The 19,196-nt window shown below is 33.2% G+C and overlaps 1 protein-coding gene and 1 long non-coding RNA gene across 7 annotated transcripts; one reads left to right on the top strand and one right to left on the bottom strand.

Annotated features, from left to right (window-relative positions):
- Positions 1–7,525: 7,525 nt before the first annotated feature.
- Positions 7,526–10,083, bottom strand: LOC108227147 (uncharacterized). 2 transcript variants are annotated; one of them, XR_001807812.2, is made up of 5 exons: positions 9,931–10,083; positions 9,205–9,330; positions 8,426–8,601; positions 7,826–7,902; positions 7,526–7,703 (listed from the first exon to the last, which is right to left on the bottom strand). It is a non-coding gene; the product is annotated as an uncharacterized LOC108227147 (long non-coding RNA). The 2 variants fall into 2 exon arrangements; XR_001807813.2 differs by having other exon boundaries at positions 8,426–8,556.
- Positions 10,084–11,936: 1,853 nt separating this feature from the next.
- LOC108228165 (serine/threonine-protein kinase PEPKR2) lies at positions 11,937–16,606 on the top strand. Of its 5 annotated transcripts, none has more exons than XM_017403675.2 (5): positions 11,937–12,089; positions 12,176–12,276; positions 12,462–13,316; positions 15,011–15,307; positions 15,887–16,606. In XM_017403675.2, exons 3-5 carry the CDS (start codon positions 12,584–12,586, stop codon positions 16,249–16,251), a joined length of 1,395 nt encoding a protein of 464 aa, XP_017259164.1. In that variant the 5' UTR covers positions 11,937–12,089; positions 12,176–12,276; positions 12,462–12,583; the 3' UTR covers positions 16,252–16,606. The 5 variants fall into 5 exon arrangements, with proteins under 5 accessions (XP_017259164.1, XP_017259162.1, XP_017259163.1 ...); XM_017403673.2 differs by having other exon boundaries at positions 12,443–13,316; XM_017403674.2 differs by having other exon boundaries at positions 12,176–12,301; positions 12,443–13,316.
- The last annotated feature ends 2,590 nt before the right edge of the window (positions 16,607–19,196 follow it).

The raw sequence follows: 19,196 nt of genomic DNA, 5'->3' as shown, positions 1-19,196 counted from the left end.
CTATGTTTAATGGAAGATTTACTGCAGACCATCGATTGTACAACGATAGCAACATATGAGCAAACTATATATTTTAATTATCATGTGGTTGAGCCAATTCTAGTTGTCTGTTCAGTGAACAAAGTTCCCCTCAACAACATTAGATGCATGGAACATAAAAGTAGTATGTCCAAGAAGGTCTCAGATGGCTCAGAGTTATGCAGATCTTACCTCCTCTACTAGTAAAGGTTGATTCGATAATTCGATAATAATTTATAAAAAAAATATTGGAATTTTTCTGCAAAATTATGTAAATTTGTGAAGAACAAACAATGGGGTTTGCTCATAATGCTACAATCTGTTTCTGTTCAACAACTACTGTGTGTTCTTTTATTACCAAAACCCCTTGCCTTTAGCATTAGATGATACAAGTAATAAGAATTTCTTTACTTGGCAACATAGTTCAATTTCTAAAAACTTAACTATATCTAGTCAAGTTAAAATAATGCAAAATATTGTTCTTTCTTCTCTCCCAGAGGAGGGTTTTCATATTTTACAAAATTTGGATAAACACTGATGACATTGAGTTGAAAGTGTGTGGAGTTAGGTATGAAAATAACAAGTAGCCTACCTATATCATCCTTTGTATATGACAGACAATACATCACCTCAGCTTTGCATGCAATACAAGTTTCATTTGCACAGAACCTCCTTGTTTCCTAAACTTAGAATTCTGATGATACACTCTTTGATACTTGTCTTTTGACTTGAATTTTACGTGGTCTTACTATTTCAAACATTTTGGCAATGGGTCATATCATACATCATATGTATCAAATGTTGGTTTCAGTTGTGGATGGTTACACGCAAACACACGAGTCTTTGAGTATCAAACATGTTAAATATTTTTTGTATAATGGAAAATATTCACATGTCTGTTTCTTGACAAAATTTACAACAAATGATTAATGAAAATGTGGTATAAGCAAAAAAACAAAAGAGGGAACAAGAGGGATGGAGACTTGAGGAGCTACAGTGTGATTGCACGAAGACTTGGTTACATTGATTTTAAAACAGGGGTGGTTTCTTTTTTAGATAAAACAAATTTGAAATATTGCCTACTATAAATGGTTATCGCAGGTATGGAGGTTTGGTTACGAAATACGAAGTATGTATCTTACTATCTTATCTCATTGTACTGATTGTAAGAATTTTAATTTGTTTTCAAACAAAATTGACAGCTTTAATTTGATTGTTTTATCTGTTTTTCTTGCTTCTCAGCTGTCATTAATTAGCTCAGTCTCGGCCTCTGACCTTAGGCGGTGATTAATCTGTGTTTTGTAACTCGCCGATTAATTTTTTATCGATTCAATTATTCTCTGATTAATCCAATCAATCTCCGGCTAAACCTTGTTCCGTTTATTGATTAATTCCGATTTCTGCTTTTTGCCTTTTTACAACACTGGTCACGCAGATAAAAAGAGTCATCTGTCTGAGCTTAAATCACATTTATTTTTATTATTATATTTTTAATAATCCACAAGTCATTAATAAGTCAAAATTATCTAAACAGATATTTTAAGTTCTATTATATAAGTCGCGTTAACTCATAAATCATAAACTCATTCAAATGGCTTTAAAGCATGGGATAGTCTTGACTTCAGCTCATTTTATTATAGCACAACCGATTTTGATATCCCGCGTCGATATACATAAATTTGTAGGTTTAGATTTAAGATGTTTATCCACGTTGATATAAATTTGTCCAAACACATGTCCATCCAAGTCGATATGTTGTAGATTTAGTCATAGAAATGTTATAGTGATATTTTTTTTTTGAAACCAATGGAAATTTTTTATTCAATCAAAGCAGCATCATACATAATATTCTCCAACACTAAATGAGGAGGAGACAAGAAATCAATGAAACAACCAATTTCACAAGGAACCCTAGCTAAACTATGGGCTACTTTGTTGGCTTGTTTTTTAACAAATTCAAGAGAAAAGTCTGGACGGTCCTTCAACAACTTGCGGCAATCTTCAAGCATGTTTCCCACCTCTAAGTAGTTCATTGTGCCCTTGGTAATGGCCTGAAACGTTTGCATCGAATCAGTTTCAAAAGTAACATATGAGATAGCTCTTTCAGCAGCCCATTTTATCGCTTCCAGAACTCCCTTTGCCTCTGCTTCAAATACTGAAACTATGCCCTCAAAGCACATTGTTCTAGCTCTACAACAATCTCCGTTATGGTCTCGAGCAATCATACCCAGGCTGAAGCTCGACCCTCCTTCTATGACCTCTTTAAAATTGTAAAATTGTAAAATGACTTATACATAAAAATGGATACAAAATCTTATTCATAGATGATGCGTTAAACTTTAGCATGTGTTAATTTTAAATTTCAAAAAAAGAAAAGAGAAAAAACACTTCATAAAGACTCACTTTTTATATTTTATATTTCTTGATAGCCACCAAGATTTTTTTTTTTTTTTTTGTCATAATAGCCACCAAGATTTAATATTTATTGTATGTAACTTAATATCTAGCTCGATCTTTCTCACATTCGTTACTATAATTTGTAGGCCTTTTATTACAAAATTTTGCGATCTTATAATATTAATAACTTTATGTTAGCTTTATTTATTTTTAGTGATTCGGAAAATTCACCGAGAGCCGACCAAGGATATGTTTCGCAACTCCTAAATAGAAATTACAGAATGATTGATGATCACTCGCTCACTCTCAATATATAAAACTTTTTTAATTTTTGACTAGTTAAATTGATTATATTTTAACTGAAATTTATAGATATTATATAATTGAATTTTTTTTAAAAAAATATCATAAAAAAGTAAATCAAGTCTATTTTAATATGTAACTTTTTATTTTGTAAAACAACAAATAAATATTTTTTAATATTTGATAAAAAGTTAGTCAATTTGATTTTAAAAAGTAAAAACTGACTTATAAATTCAAACAGAGAAAGTATTATAGAGCAATTGACGATTATATAATGAATCAGACAAAATTGTTGAAAATTGACGGGAAAAGTTATATACTCTTGCTGAACTTGATGAGATTGACAAAATTATGACTTATCTTACAAATATCTTTTTCAATATCGGTAATTCAAGGTCCAAGGATAAAGACCAAAGTTCACTCGCTAATAACAATTAAAAAAAACTAGGGAATTATGCCCGCGCTACGCGAGCTCCTTTTACGAAATATTAAAATTTATACATCCTATTGTTTATTATGCAAAAAATGATTTGTGATGGTTATTAACGACATTTTATGAAAAGTACTGCATAATTAGGCGATAGTTATGTCTTACTTTGCAAATTAACTATATCATGTCAAGATACTTACTTTCATTTGAAAAATAACATAAGTATAATTAGCATACAGGCCTCTTCACATTGCCGATTTATACATCCAATTGTTTATTATGCCCAAAAAAATTATTCAGAGTTTAGTAACATTATTTTATGAAAAATAATTGCATCATTCGGAGATACTTATGACTTACTTTGTAAATTAATTGAATCATGAAAACATACTTACTTTCTCCTGAAAAATAACTTAAGTATAATTATTATACACGCCTCGCCACAGTTTTGACTGTTTTTGCACCACCGAAAAAAAAAGCTATGCATAAAATGTGTTGATACATTTTATAAATAAAAGGCATCAAAAAAATAATTTGTATCTTTGAAAATAACACAACCAAAAAAAAAAGAGTGGTTTATATTTTAGTGCAATAATTTTAATTGTTACCTGTGTACATAATGAACAATTTAACCAAAAATAGTAGAAAACATAATAGATTAAATATGGAATATACGATTATAGTAGATTTTTTAACCAAAAAAAAAAAAAGACTCATTCCCACTTAAATGGTTTATTTGGAAAAGTAACTAACACGTGTTATCTATTGCATACTACAATACCACGTGTTACTATTTCATGGTCAGCTATTAACATTTAGTACCTCCTCAAAATTAGTACATCCTCAAAATGTAAGTTCTGTACCTTGCTTTGGAAGAGGGAAATTTTATAACCTGGCCAGGGAGGAGCACCCTAGTTTTATAAGTGCATATATATATGCAGCTTTCGGCTCATGTTTTCATCCCACAAATCCTGCATATGTAGCATGTTTGTTCTGTCCCATCTTTTTTGCTTTCTTCACATTGCAGCTTGAAATTTTTTTACCACCATAATTGGGGATTTCTCTACCATCAATAGCATCCAAAGAAGGATAGCCAGTGACCCATTAGTGCGACATTGCGTAGTTACATTCTATTTATTAGGATGAGTGGAGAGAGATTATCCAGGAATCATTAGGTGCGTTTGAAAGGGAAATTAGATATATAGTGACCTGTAAGAGACTTCGCATAGTAAAATATAATTTATGAGGTTGAATCTAGAGAGATATCTAGGATTTATTAGGTGTGTTTGAGAGGGAAGCAAGATATGTGCTGATCGATGGTTTCAAGGAGATAATTATTTCTTTCTTTTTCTTTTTAAGTTGTTTGAGGATAATGTACTTTCCTATTTAATGTTAACGATGCGACTTAAAACAAAAAATTTGATGGTTGCAAATTGCAATATGATCCTTTTTTTTAAGTTAGGGGATGCTTTTTCGGAAATGTGTATAACAAAACTTATTGGTTGAGAAATTAGGGATGAAAACTGGATTAAACTCTAAAAATTACTATGCAGGGACAAAACTACTTCACCAACTCTATCAAGTATCAACCAAATTAGAAGAGTTCAAAATCAAAGCTCTGCTATTGTTTATTGAGTTGGTACTAAATGTAAGTTCTGTACATTTAGTAACAGGGAATTTTGCCCGCGCTATGCGTGTGGGGACTCTCGTAAAAAAATATTAATTTTATCAATTTCATTAAATTCAAAAAATATAGGGAATTATACATGTGTGTATATTGCAGCGATAAACACGGTTAAATGCTATGGAATTTTGCTGGCGCTACGCGTGCTTAGACCCTCGTAAAAATTTCTTAATTTTATTAACTTCGTTAAATATAAAAAATGGTAGAGAATTAGACATGTGTGTATACTTCATTGATAAAACACTGTTAAATTCAAAATATATTATGCCCATCCTACGTGTGCTAAGAGCTTCGTTATTTCTGAATAGTTTAATTTAAAAAAAAAACATTTATCGGGTATTAATTATTAATATGCTTACAAATACTTTTTTGTAGTATATTTTTTCGAAACATATTAGTCGTACTCTAGTATAAATGAGATAAAAGATTTGTAAAATTAATAATTTTTGCAATCAGTTTTTATATTTATAAATATATAATTTACAGTAAATATAAAAAGTTTTGAATTGGTATAAATTATTAATAATTAATCTATTTAATTCTAAAAAATAGTATTAATTGATATATACTTTAAACAACTTTCAATTTTCTAAAAAGAGATTAATTCTGAACTCTTTTGTGTAGTTATTTTATAAAGTCATTCTTATTGATTTCAGAACAAATATGATAGATAAATAAAAGAAAGTAAAAATATTAAAATAAAACATGTAAATCTCCCAAACTATTTCTCAAAATAAGCTCACAAAATATGATAAATAAAATAATAATGCAATCAGATTCATTAAATAAAGTAATTTTTCTTAAAAAAGATAATTTCACAGTTATAATTGACGTTGACTTTTCTTATTTCAGCTTTATATCAATTTCAATTTAAATGCTTTATGAACAGAGCAAAAATATATTTACTTCTATATATAAATTATAAAATTTAAAATCACATAACTACTAAAATATTTTATGCGATGACATGCTAAAAATAAAAATCAAACTAAGCAGTCCGTGTATTAAACATGATTATTTTTTCTACCGCAAAAATAAATAATAATCTGAACACATTGGAAATGAAGTACATAGTGATATCATATTAGACCTCTCAAATTTTTTTTTGATAAGTCAGGATTATATTATATAACAAAGCTTCTCACACTTGATAATGGGGAAGAATATACAGCAGTGACAAAGTAACAAAAAAAAACAAACCAGAGGCAAACCAAAAGAAACCAAAGCTTGCCCTGGAAACTGAAAAAGCAACACACTGTTGAGCGGAAACTAAACCAAGAAACTAAAGCAAAAGAAGATAGCTACTAATATTAAACATAGAAATAGATAGCTGCAGAAACATGACACCGTGCCAGCAGAGACTTCAGTAGAGGAAGTTCATTCGCAAAGAGGGACCTTTCCGGGCCAAGACTGCCAACAAAGGAGTCTTCAACTGCTCCTTCCAGGAGTTCATCCATCTCACTGCATGCAGATCAACAATAAAATGCAATGCATTTCTTTCTGATCATTAATTAGCACTGAAAATACAACACCTCCTGCACCACTGATCCACACTTACCAAACTAAAAACTAAATAATATTGTTAAAACAGAGGATCAAAGATACACAATCACATCCTTACACAAAAAAAAAAAAAAAAAAAGATACACAAACACACTTTATCCAAATGCTAATCAATTGACCCGTAAAAACCTTTAATTTGAATGCACCTGCAAAAACCCGCAACTTGAATTTATTGCAAAAACCTGTAACTTGAATTCATCATACTTGTTTGAAAATCTTGCTGCAACAAATATTTCTAATATTTATGTATTTAAATTTCTAATAATAACCATTAATATCTTAACAGTTATTTTACATGAATATTAGAAAAATGAATACAGTCATTTAAAACCTTTGCAAAATAGTTGATCAAAATTGGAATTTTGAGCTTGTGCCAGTACTGACAATATCAACCATGCTACTTTCTAAAGGTTGCTCACACAAACTAATGCAAAAATTTATTATTGAAGATTTATACTTAACTGGCCAGAGTACAAATTTAATGTATCAAGACCCGATAAACATGACGGCCAATACACATTCACAAATGTTAATGAGAAAATCCATAACACATTCAAAATCTCGAATAAATCAATAAGATAATATGGAAACATGTAAATTGAATTGTGCATATACAATATATTTGGAGACATAAAAGGACTGAGAGTGAAACACACTAAATAGAAGGAGATGACTGAGATAAGATGCTTGCACATATACCCAAACTTTGATGATTCTGGTAAGCTCCTTTGCCTTTAATGGCTTCAGCAGTCCCTTTAGATACTTCACCCAAAATAATTAAAAGTAATTTGTATTAAAATAACAAAGTAGCTAAAAAAAATCAATATCAAGTTTCAATCAAAAAGCATCCCTGGTTATAAAGAAAATTAAATGATACTTAATCCAACCATGTAAAACGTAGATAAACTTGAAATACATTCCGAAAGAAACTATAACGCTTAAATTAAAATGCATAAATCTATTAATCTTAGCAGACTGCTTTGTACTTGATGAAAGAAAGCTCACTTCTTTAATAATTTATACTTGCATGATTGTAAGCAAGGGCCATAAACGGCACCTCGCATAAGGCCATCCCACCATATAGTAACCTACCTACATATTGGAAGCGCTAGTCAGTTCCATGCAAACTCATGCATAACCAACAAAACCTAGAATCTGTAGGATTGAACGTGCTGTTTTAGCTCAATTCTATCACTGGAAGATCTCTTGGCCAAGTTGGAAATGAATGATAAGGGGAGAACAAAGGCTGCTCTGCCAACCAATATCAGTCCAAGAAAAATTGAGCTTACAGCAACGGAGGTTCCACGGCTAATCAGAAGAAAAAGAAAAAAGAGCATTTAATATAATACCTATACTAATACTTTTTTCTTCACAAATATACTAATACAATTCATGTCAATTGGCAAAAAAAACATATATATAAACAATACCAATCACTTATATATCTCCACTTCTCTCTGTCCAAGACATCCATACCATGTCTGAAATTTGCCAAGAAGACTTCTTGCTGTATAGATGAGGTCCAGAGGAAGAATATGAATTATAAAGCAAATATACAGTACATAAAAAGATATCCAAGCACTCTTTGCAATATGCAGTATCAGTTAAAACTATCGTTACCCATCCTATTATTATTGTTAGCAGCCTGCATATTATTAGGTCTCAAGGATTCCATGTTAATATTCAACATAGCGCAAGAAACTCCAGCATAACAACCTTGTTAATTCTCGTTGCTAAATCATATAGATTTATAAAATCAAGCTCCAAATCTGCCAATCACATGAGCTGGAATACATATTTCAATCATGAGAGCACAGATGCATGAGTCATATGTACGGTAAATTATAAAATCCTCAAATATTTATTTATAGTCATGTATACCAGTGCTGCTTTTATATTAATAGATTTCTTTTAACAAAAATATACACTTGTATATGTAAGTCAATGTTTATAATCTTTGGATAAAACTCGACTCAGTAATAGAAAATATCTTCTGAGAATAAATAATGTTAATACAATGAGATATCAACCTGATATCCATACATGTCAGCAGCACCAACACTGGCACCCTCTTGGAGCAAGATCTCTGCAACCTGAACAGCTCCCTGCACCGCACTCCAGTGTAATGCTGTTTGTCCAGTATGATCTGAAGCATTCACATCTACCCCATGTTGCCAGAAGAAATTAATGATAGCAAAACGTTCAACTACAATAGTATACAAAATTAGAACAATTTCAATCCAATCCCGTGTACCAGATTAATAAACCATGTTGTCTTTTAAGTTACATATATCAGAAGTTGAAAATTTTACAACTACAATACTAAAAAAAGAATAAACCACAAATAAATAAGGGTATCATTATGATTACTTGTGTGGAAAATGGTTATAGCTCGGTTTGTAATCGAAAGGTGCCCTGTATCAAACAGAATATTCCTAAACTTCAAAATTTATTGATAATTCTGAGAATCCATCCTAAACAAACTAATTTCTTATCATAACAAAAAATGAATAGCTACTAAGGATATTCACTTTATTGTGTCTGCAGGAAAGGTGCTCCCACGACACCATTGATCATTATTTCTATAACCAAGCTAGTTGCGGAGGTTCTGGAGAAGAATAATCTACCAACTCTAATTTTTACAGTTTTTTTGCGGTGGTGTTGAGATGGGTCAAGCTATATCAAAAGACACCTCTGGTTTCATTCGATAATTATGATTATCACTCAAAAACTACTCAAAAGGTGACTTCAATACACTCTCACATGTAGTCCTTAATAAACCAAAAGATCATTGTATTAGATACCATACCGCTATTTATTGAAGCTTTTGACCGGGCATCCTGCGGTTGTTGATCAGTTTTTTGTCTTTGAATTCTCTCTGCCCTATTGCTCAGAAACTGATGTAGAGTTGTACCAGGAGCTTTAGGCAAGTGATCTGATAGTGAAAAAATAACACAGAAGATAAATGAATGATGTTTAGCCAATTAGAAACCACATTAGATTGACATGATAGTCCCACATCGTTTACAGGCCACGGAAAACTTTTAAACGGTAAGAAAAGGAGATGCTGCATAGTTATATATTTTTCGGAAAACCATGTAGAACTAACCCGACTCACTTGAACCCGGCTTGAACAGTGTAACGCTTTTAAATTTTTATGATCAGGTGTTACATGATCAGGATGCCACTGCTCAAAATTATGAAGTACTAAAAACATCAGTAGCATTTGATGAGTTAAGCAAGCTGGTGATCTGGTTCTCTGCTTTGACAATTTCAACTTGCAAGAATGATGGACTTCTCAAGTAACTTACACAACTCGATTACATACCAAGACTATTGAAGTAATATTTACCCAAAACTATGCCGCGGCAAAACATACATCTCAGTCAAAACTGGTGCAGAGTCAAAACAGTGACAAAATCACAATAAATAAATTACCTTATCTCATTTACCATGTCACTTGCAAAATGTCAATGCTAATTAACATGAATATGCAGTATAAAAGCATTTAGATAACATCTGGTACAATAGTTACCTGCCTCCTGTAGTTATGACCACCACTGTTCTTGTAGTACATCAGAAGTATGCATTTGAACACCATTGCAGCGTGCCGCAACAGGTTAAACAGGGACCCGACATCATCATGCAAACAATTGATTTAGCAACATTTTCTACAGTCCACTCAAAATTTCCTGCAAAGTCGATAAAATTGATCAGAATTGACTTTTAAAATTTAATCTTCGACAGCATGCAAAGTTAATCTTCGACAGAGGATGGTAATCACGCACGGAGATGAACTAAAAGAGAAAAATGGAAAAGGAGAAAGTAACTGAAAATTGGAATTAAGCAAGTCATATATTCATATAGAGAGTAAATGAAAACAGGATGAAATTCATATAAATCAAATCTCTGTACCTCATAATGTACTTGCTCACAATGTACTTGCTTTTTCTATTCGAGTAAGGGTTGTTTCTAGTGTGTGCACAACGCAGGACTATAGAGAATCTGGAAAAAAAAAAGATATAACAGTGAAACAGGACAATTGTTGATATTAGATACCAACAACGATACATTAGAAACATTTAGTTCAAAACTATATATACATCCTTATGAAACAATTGTCTTCCACGAATTGTAGCCATTGATTTAGTTCAAAACTATATATACATCCTTATGAAACAATGTAAAATAATATCAAGTGATATTAATTATAGATGAAAATGAATATCTACATACAGAACTCAAATTGAGAGCAGAAGAGAAAAATTTAAAGTAAAATAAATGACTGAATTTAAAATACAGACAAACCAATACCCTTATCTGACGACGAAGGAGAGTGGACACTTAGTGACACTGGCTTTTGACCTGAACATATATTTAAAAAAATGAAAAAGGTTGAGCAGGTGAAGTACTACACAATCATATCTACTTAACACCCAAGATGGGACCTGGAATGAAAAAACATGGGACTTGGAATGAAAAAGAGTATAAAAGTGTGAGAAGATCTTACAAAATCAAACAAACTCACATAGAACACAAATCAAACACCTTATATGCATCAATCAAAAACTATCTGCAAGAAGTCAAATTCTCTTGAACCATATTGTAGCATTCAACACATCACAACATTGCAAGATGGATAATATGGGTGTGGAAAAATTTACCATCTTTTATCGAAGGGAGAGACGGCATCTGAGAGTAATTCGTTTCCGACCTTTAAATCAAACTTGATGAAACACGAAGATACTACACACCGGCGACACGGTTATGATTTTACAATTAACTGTCCCACGGAGGGAAAAATATGACAGATAAATCAGTTGTCCCCGCTTGAAATATGCTTGATCTCCGTTTGATATCAATTGTTGTATCACAGATTTGATATCACAGGTTGAAGCCCGTATGAATCCAAGAGGATGCCACATAAACGGCATCTCAGAACGCCGGCACGGCTCACTATCGATCGAGTTCCCTGCGAGGATGGAATAGCATGGCAATTTCAGTTGCCATGGCTTGCTGATTATGATCAAAACTCCTTGTCAATAATAGTTTTGAACAGAGTGAATGAAACAGTGGATTACAAAGTGGGAAGAAATCAAAAGTATGGCGATGGTTGAAGATCGCAGCCCCGATCCATACGAAAATCGGTAATTCAAAATTCGAAATAAGAGGTGGAAGATAAGGAAAAAACTGAAATGGGTAAATGGGTTAATCTCCGTGATTCGAAATTTGAATTAAGAGGCATAAATTAAGGAACAAACTGACATGGGCAGATGGGTTAACGGGTCTCGGGTCGGTGGAGTAGGCAAAAAAAAATGGGTAAATTTTGGAGTATTTTTGGGGCCTTCACTAGCATGCATTAAGAATATATGGATAAATTGTTAAGTCATATACAAATAGCAAATAGCAAATATTATAATTCACATGTGTCTATAATAAATATTAAAAATAAAAGATCGTGAATTAATAGTTTATAAAAATAATATATATGAAAAAGTAGTACTAAAAGAAATATAACGAAAAAGTTAACTGAATTATTGCGGGAAACAATTGATAGTAGACTTGCAGTCGTACACTGTTCTCGCAATTGACAAGACAGACTCTACGACTTTATACAAACATACGTTAACTTTACCTTTTCAACATATCAACCCCTTCTTTGCTCCTTCACTCCTACGTTTCCTTTTTATGAAGGTAATTATAATTCTACTGCAAATTCTCTTTATCATCTCTATTACATCTACATATGTTTTTCTAGCTGATCTGTTCAATTCTTGCAGATCATTAGTGTGACTACAAGGAGATGCAAATGGGTTTCTAGGAACTATGAGTCATTTGTGCAAATGGGTCACAAGAACAACAGGAAGCCTTTCTATGTTTGGTGGGTCCCGCTTTGACTTGATCTTGTATGTGAGTGTGTGTTTGTTGATTAGATTTGGTTTGATTGAAATGGGGTTTGATTGTTTTTGTGTATTGTTGTTTATTTGTAGAATTTGTGAAGCGATTGAGGTTAATTTTTGATGGTTTTTTTTAAAAATTAATTGTAGGGTTTTGATTGATTTGTAGATGTGGGGTTGTGTCGAAATGGGAGGATTTTTAATGATTTGTAGTTAGGATTAGCTGAATTTAGGTTGTGTGGTGGGATGTTCTGGTGAAGATTTGGGATTTTGTGGGTAGTGATTGGAGTGATGGAGTTTACTGGGAGGAAGAGAAAAGGAGGGGAGATTCTTGAATCTTGTCGGAAGAATACGATCTCATTGACAGCATTATGGTCACGTTTGTCTCTTGATGAGTACTCGACGCGAAAAAAGAAGTGCAAGGAAGTAGAGGTAGTTGAATCTGGGAAGAGTCTGGTTAAGGGCGTTGCCACTGCTCCGGTTTGTGGGGTTTCATCATTGGATCCGCCTGGAAGGGGTTTAAAGAGGAAAATTGGCTGTATTGATGTAGCGACGCGAATGGGTAGAAAGAAGAAGATTGAACTGGATTATGTGTTGGGTGAGGTTATCGGTAAAGGGAAATTTGGGTCAGTTGTGCGGTGTCGGAGTAAATCTTGTGGAGAAGAGGTAGCATGTAAGACGGTGCGCAAAGGGAAGGAGATTGTGCATCGAGAAGTAGAGATAATGCAGCACCTTTCTGGACATCAAGGTGTGGTGACATTGAATGCAGTCTATGAGGATTCTGAATCTTTTTATCTTCTGATGGAGCTTTGTGCTGGAGGACGGTTGCTTGACAGTATGGCTAAAGAAGGGCTATATTCTGAGCGAAAAGCTGCTAATATTCTGAAGGAACTAATGCTGGTAATAAGATATTGCCACGAGATGGGTGTTGTTCACCGGGATATAAAGCCTGAGAACATTCTTTATACAGCATCTGGAAAACTAAAGCTTGCAGATTTCGGATTGGCTGTTAGAATTTCAAATGGTGAGTGCCTAGGATCTTGTTGTCTACGTAGTTGAATGATTTGGGTGTAAATCCTCTAATACATGGAGAACCTCGAGTAAACTATTGCAATATAGTCATTGTATCTCTACAACTCTATGCATAATAGTTGTGTTTCTCAATAGTTTTTAACGGTCCATAATCTTTGCATTTAGAGTTGTTAGAAGACTTTGCATTCCAATTTATATATTCTGATGTGTTCATAAATATTCAAAGAATCAAAGTAACTGATACTGAACTTTAGTAGGAAGCCAGCTCTTCTTCCATCCTCAAGTAAATGTCAAACACTCAGGTCTTATTTTTCCTTGAAAAGTGACTTTATTTTGTTCTTTAGATGATCTTGCATTTATGTTGGCAAGAAACGATTGAATGTAGTATAACATGATTGGTGGCAATCAACAATATAATTAAAATCCAAGATGTAGCAGTCTTGGCGATATAAATCGAATGTGATATGTCTAAAGGGACACTTAAATGAATGCATTTTGGCATCATACTAAGGTTGTCTATTAAAGCATCATTTTGAAGCAATATCATAACTATGACCGGCTGTATAATTTTTCTTCCTTCCACTATATATTAGCTTACGAGGACTTGAGGGTGATATCTTTTAAGTTTTAATCTTGAACTAACTATTTATTTTTGTCAAAGACCGTGATTATTACATCTCTGTGAGAAATGGTTGTATTTGAGATATAATTTCAATGGGATAGGTACTAGGACAGAGAATTTTTTAAAAAACCTCAATGGTTATAGGAACAGAGATTGCATGCTTAGTAATGAGTGATAAAATAACATGTTCTAAGTATCACAGTATGAGATGATTTCTACTAATTCACTGAACTAAGCTAATTTCATACAATCGTCTGTTGCTATATTAAATTTGAAAAACAAAAGTTCCGAATATAAATTTTTAATGTAATTACGAACATTAGAAATTTCAATGTAGTATGTGTGTTTTAGTCTGACAAAACTTTAATATTCTACCCAAGCAGACGCAGTTCGTCATGATAATTTTTTGTTGTTTGCAGAAGCTAAGTAAATTTGTGTGGTCGGTAGTTTTAGTTCGTATCGTACATGCTGTGCTGGGGAGTAGTGGAGTCTATAATTTTCTGCTCTTTCAGTTCATCCAGTTATTATTAAGGTTGCTACAGTATAATTTCAGCATTAGTTTCTACTTTCTAGTATCTAGAATGCTGCTTCGTTGGTTTAGGATTATAGATTATCTACTCGAGTTTCTTATTTGAGTGTCATGGTGAGCATTTATTGCCATTTCAAACTTAAAATAATAGATATGTAATTGTGCAAAATGCAAATACATAGTAATTTTTTGTTATTTAAAAAGAATACTGTCAGGAAAGATATGGAATATTTTTAGACTGAAGTTTGAATTTGGATTCAAGGTACTAGTTGATGGAACCCTAACTACTCTGCCCCAAGCAACATTTGAAGCCATGATTCACTCTACAACAATAGTGTCATCGCACTGTATTTGTATCCCTTCCCCCAAAGATAATTGACCGTAGAAAGTACAGATGAGCTCAAATTTGTCAGAATCGTACTTTTAGTTTAATATTAGTTACACTTCTGATAGCAATTTTTCTTTCTGTAATGCTTGGAAAGTGCTCAACTCTCTGTATCAGCTCACAATATCTTTCAACTCTCTGCTCTTACAGGTCAGACCTTGACTGGTGTGGTTGGAAGTCCTGCATATGTTGCACCTGATGTTTTAGAGGGTAATTATTCAACCAAGGTGGATATCTGGAGTGCAGGTGTCCTCCTCCATGCGCTTTTAATTGGATTGCTGCCATTTCATGGTAATTCTGTTGAATCTGTTTTTGAGGCTGTGAAGAATGTAAACCTTGATTTCGAGGGTGATAAATGGGAGTCGATATCCCAACCGGCTCGTGATTTACTTGCACATATGCTGACAAGGAATGTTTCATCAAGGTTCACAGCTGATGATGTACTAAGTAAGCTTTGAATGCCCCGTCAAATAAATTGGATGACTGAAATATATGATACATGTTCTTGCAAGTCTATATTTATTTATGTTTGCTTTTTTTTTTTTGGTTAGGATTTAGTTTAGTTGATTTTTAAATGAAAAGAGAATTGTCGAATTTGTGTTCTAAAAAAATATAACCAGACTTAATATCTTTGAGAAAATGAATTTGAATCATTTTTATTTTTATTTGTAAAAGTAACTTAATTTGCGTTCAGATAAAGATGGTATATGGATTTGAGAATTTTGTGACATGTAGGAGTTACCGAGTTAGTAGTATGGAGTTGATACTTTAATTAAAATATAATATTCTTGCTTTGCAGTTGTATGTTATTTCATAATTTTAATTTCTAAATATAAAGCTAGCTTTGTCGAATTTTTAAACACTTCTAGCACAATCATTAGTCTTGCCCTAAGATGTTATGTTTCCTCGTCACTATTTTTCATAAAGGAATTTTCTCATTTAAGTCATCCTGCACTCCACCATTCCTATGGTATTATTAATAGCCTTATTTTTGTCCTCATAATGGTATTAACTCTATTTCTGCAGGTCATCCCTGGGTACGATTCTACACAGAACCAACAATAAACACTCTAACTTTGAGTCCGGAGCTGACTCGTAACTTTAGGTTGACTAAGAAACAAGCAACTCCAAGATCTGGCCTGGAATCTGACAGTAGTAAGGCAATAACAAGAAGCTTTACCGGTGATGACCAGGGTCCTGTTTTAACAACCCGCAACTCAGGCAAGAGACCTGCCGATAAGAGTAATGATTTGGTTGATGTTTTAGCCGAGGCAATCTCACGTGTGAGGATATCCGAGCCAAAGAGAAGCAGGTTATGCAGTCCTGCGAACCCAATTGAAAAAGAATGTTCATCTAACATCAAGGTAAACAGCCTATGTGCTGCATTTTGACTACCTCTATAACATAGAAGCACATGACCTTGGTTACTATTAGTTATAACTGGTGAAGAGACCCGCTTACTCCTTTGAAGTTCTCAACTTGATAAAGCAGAAGCCAAGGTGACCAACTCTTTGACGGCGATATCAAAAATGGTAGTTGTAATACTTAAGTTTTAACTAGAAACTTGATTACTTTTGATCACCTTTTGTTACATGTGAGTTGTACAGCCTGTGAACAATGATTGTGAGACTTGAGGATTATCATCTGTATGTAAATACTTAAAACTGTACATGTAAGTTCTGTAAAAAACCTATTAGTTACATAACTGGCTAAAATATAAAATTATGAACGTCTGTTTTTTTCTTAGACCAGTCGAGTTCCCGAATCCTTGACCCAACAATGCCACTAGAATTGTCAATGGCAAGACTGAAGACCCGGCACTCCGGCAGGGACCCGAACTCATAATACTTGGACTACCCTGATACTGACCCGACCCAGTATGCTCCTCATTGTTAGTAACTTGGTATATGTTGTCTATTAGTATATAGTGTACATATCGGAAAGTCATGCACACTTTGTATAGAAGTATCTGGGAAAATAGTTGCGTGTGTGAGCCATACCTTGTCTGCAGTCCCAATCAGAACCCCATGTCGGCCCACTGTGAACACTTTGGCTCCTTTGGCTTAATTTAGAAAATGCCTGCAAGTAAATTTTTGATTTTTACGTTTAGATTTTTCCTCTATTTTTAATTTATTGGATATAAAATTAATATAATTATAGTAAATTAAGATTAACTTTTAGAACAATCCCATATGTATTTGTAAAGTGAAATTTCAAAAATATCATCTTTCCAAAAATAGAGTGTGAGACATGTCCCTGTGGAAACAGGGTCACGCCCTGATCTAAAGAGTCAAGAGTGTCGTGCCCTGATCTAAAGAGTCAAGAGTGCGGGCGCTCACACGAGTTGAAGAAACAGCGGGAGGATGCAAAGAGTTCATTAAATAAGAAATGAGAGTTAGCACGGGGTTTTGTTGGTACCCTCCAACCGAATCCAATTCAATAATGAAACTAGTTGTTTACTTATTCAATGAGTGAATTTTAAGCTGGAAATATTGACTATTACAGTGACAATGAGGCATGTATATTAAATTATTTTCAAATTTAAATCCCTCGTGAATGACATACGCGAGACGCTGAGACATTCGCCCTTCGACCCGATCTGAGTCGTGACGCGTAATGACGCGCGCTTGTGACACACAACAATACTATAAACCCTCACATGACTGAGTAGTTGTACAAATAATAAAATCTAATGATGTTAATATTAATGAAATAATTTTTTATGCGCTCTTGATAATTTTTAATATAATTTAATCCCACATAATTACATATCCCGGGCGACCAAAAATGGGCAGAAGAAAAAAAAGATTCTGCCCGTCTATGGAGCATGAATGCGATAGGGTTATGAACGTGATGGTGGCTGGAGTAATCAAATCAATACTTGATTGATGATTTCGGTTACGGATCAAATCTGATTGAAATATTGATGCATGCAGGTATCTAATATTAATACAGAAAAGTCCCATACCTGAACCTAGAGAATTTAGGTCAGTGGACAAAGATATCAATGCCTCAAGCACATGCTCCTTGGTTCACCACACATTCCATGCCATGTTTCATGTTGGCTTTTTCATCAATATATTTCTTACATATATATCCTCCTTTTTCTCCTTGTCATTCTTATTATGGATAACATCTACCAAATTAAAAATTTTCCATCCGCAAAAATGTATATACACAAATACACGAGAATTTTATAGTTCACAAGAAATGCTGGCTTTAATTTATTAGAAAACGAGTCCCAGAAATGTTTCCCACAAAATATAGTTATATTGCAAATTATCTTTACTAACCGGATAGTCTAATGTTTTCAATTTTGAGAAAAAAAGTTAAACAATGTAGCGTTTTGTTCTTTTAACCTCAACAAAACGCCGCACAAACTAGCTTTCGGTTTTTTAACCCTAATCACATCGTAATTTTTTGTTTTTTAATCCTAACAAAACGCTATACGAAATAACGTTATGTTCTTTTTAGCTACAACAAACGCTACACGAAGTAACATTTTCGATTAATATCGGAAACACTACATCCTATCGCGTTAACAAGTGATATTGAGAATCATTTTTTAATATCACGATTTTGAGACATTAATATTTTAAATTGTGATAATAAGGACTAAAATATCGTGATCCTTGAGACATTAGTTTTTAGATTATGATGATAGAGACCAACAAGAGAGGCACCACAAAACTTAAATGATAGTCGTGTTGTGGTTTAAATGTTTTGAATTATATTTTTTCTTCTTTTGCATACCATTTTCTATTTGTATAATCATGTCATTGTAGTCCTCTAGTGGGCATGGCCCTCATGTTTCCAACCTCAAACATTTTTATTAATAATAACAAATCAATCTACACACCGGATAGGAATTATACGCGAGCACGAGGCCTTGATCAATTTTCTTTTCATGAATAATTATATTTTGATTATAGTGGAGTATAAATTAGCAGAGAGCCGAAGTAAATATAGACCAAATAAATATAAAGTAGAATAATTTCTTGTGTAATAATTTTTTATTACCAAACTTGTTTCCCTGTGATAATACCCCAAGCCCTCGAGGCCCAAAATGCGCCAAGTTGCAATCATGCATATCTTCAATCTTCCTTCTATTCATACAAGCTATGGTAAACTATTTTATTCCTTCTGCCACTTAAACATGAGAATGTTCGGACAAGTGCATATGAGAGTACACACATGTAGTAGCAAATAATACTAGAGTTGAGTCAGCATGCTCGGGCTATGAGTGTGCTAGTAGTCTAACCGGATTAGTCGAGGTGCGCGCAAGCCGGTCCGGACACCAGTTTAACAAAAAAAAATAGTAGAGTCGAGTCCCTGT

The sequence above is a fragment of the Daucus carota genome, chromosome 6 (genome assembly GCF_001625215.2).
Source record: "Daucus carota subsp. sativus chromosome 6, DH1 v3.0, whole genome shotgun sequence".
Classification (NCBI taxonomy): domain Eukaryota; kingdom Viridiplantae; phylum Streptophyta; class Magnoliopsida; order Apiales; family Apiaceae; genus Daucus; species Daucus carota.
Note: the sequence above shows the minus strand (reverse complement) of the source record. Positions and strands in the feature narration are given on the sequence as shown.

Excerpts from the sequence above, each read along its gene's own strand:
- LOC108228165 (XM_017403675.2), top strand. The coding sequence starts at position 12,584 with ATGGAGTTTACTGGGAGGAAGAGAAAAGGAGGGGAGATTCTTGAATCT. Across the intron at positions 13,317-15,010 it reads GGCTGTTAGAATTTCAAATG|GTCAGACCTTGACTGGTGTG; the intron begins GTGAGTGCCTAG and ends CTGCTCTTACAG. Across the intron at positions 15,308-15,886 it reads CACAGCTGATGATGTACTAA|GTCATCCCTGGGTACGATTC; the intron begins GTAAGCTTTGAA and ends CTATTTCTGCAG.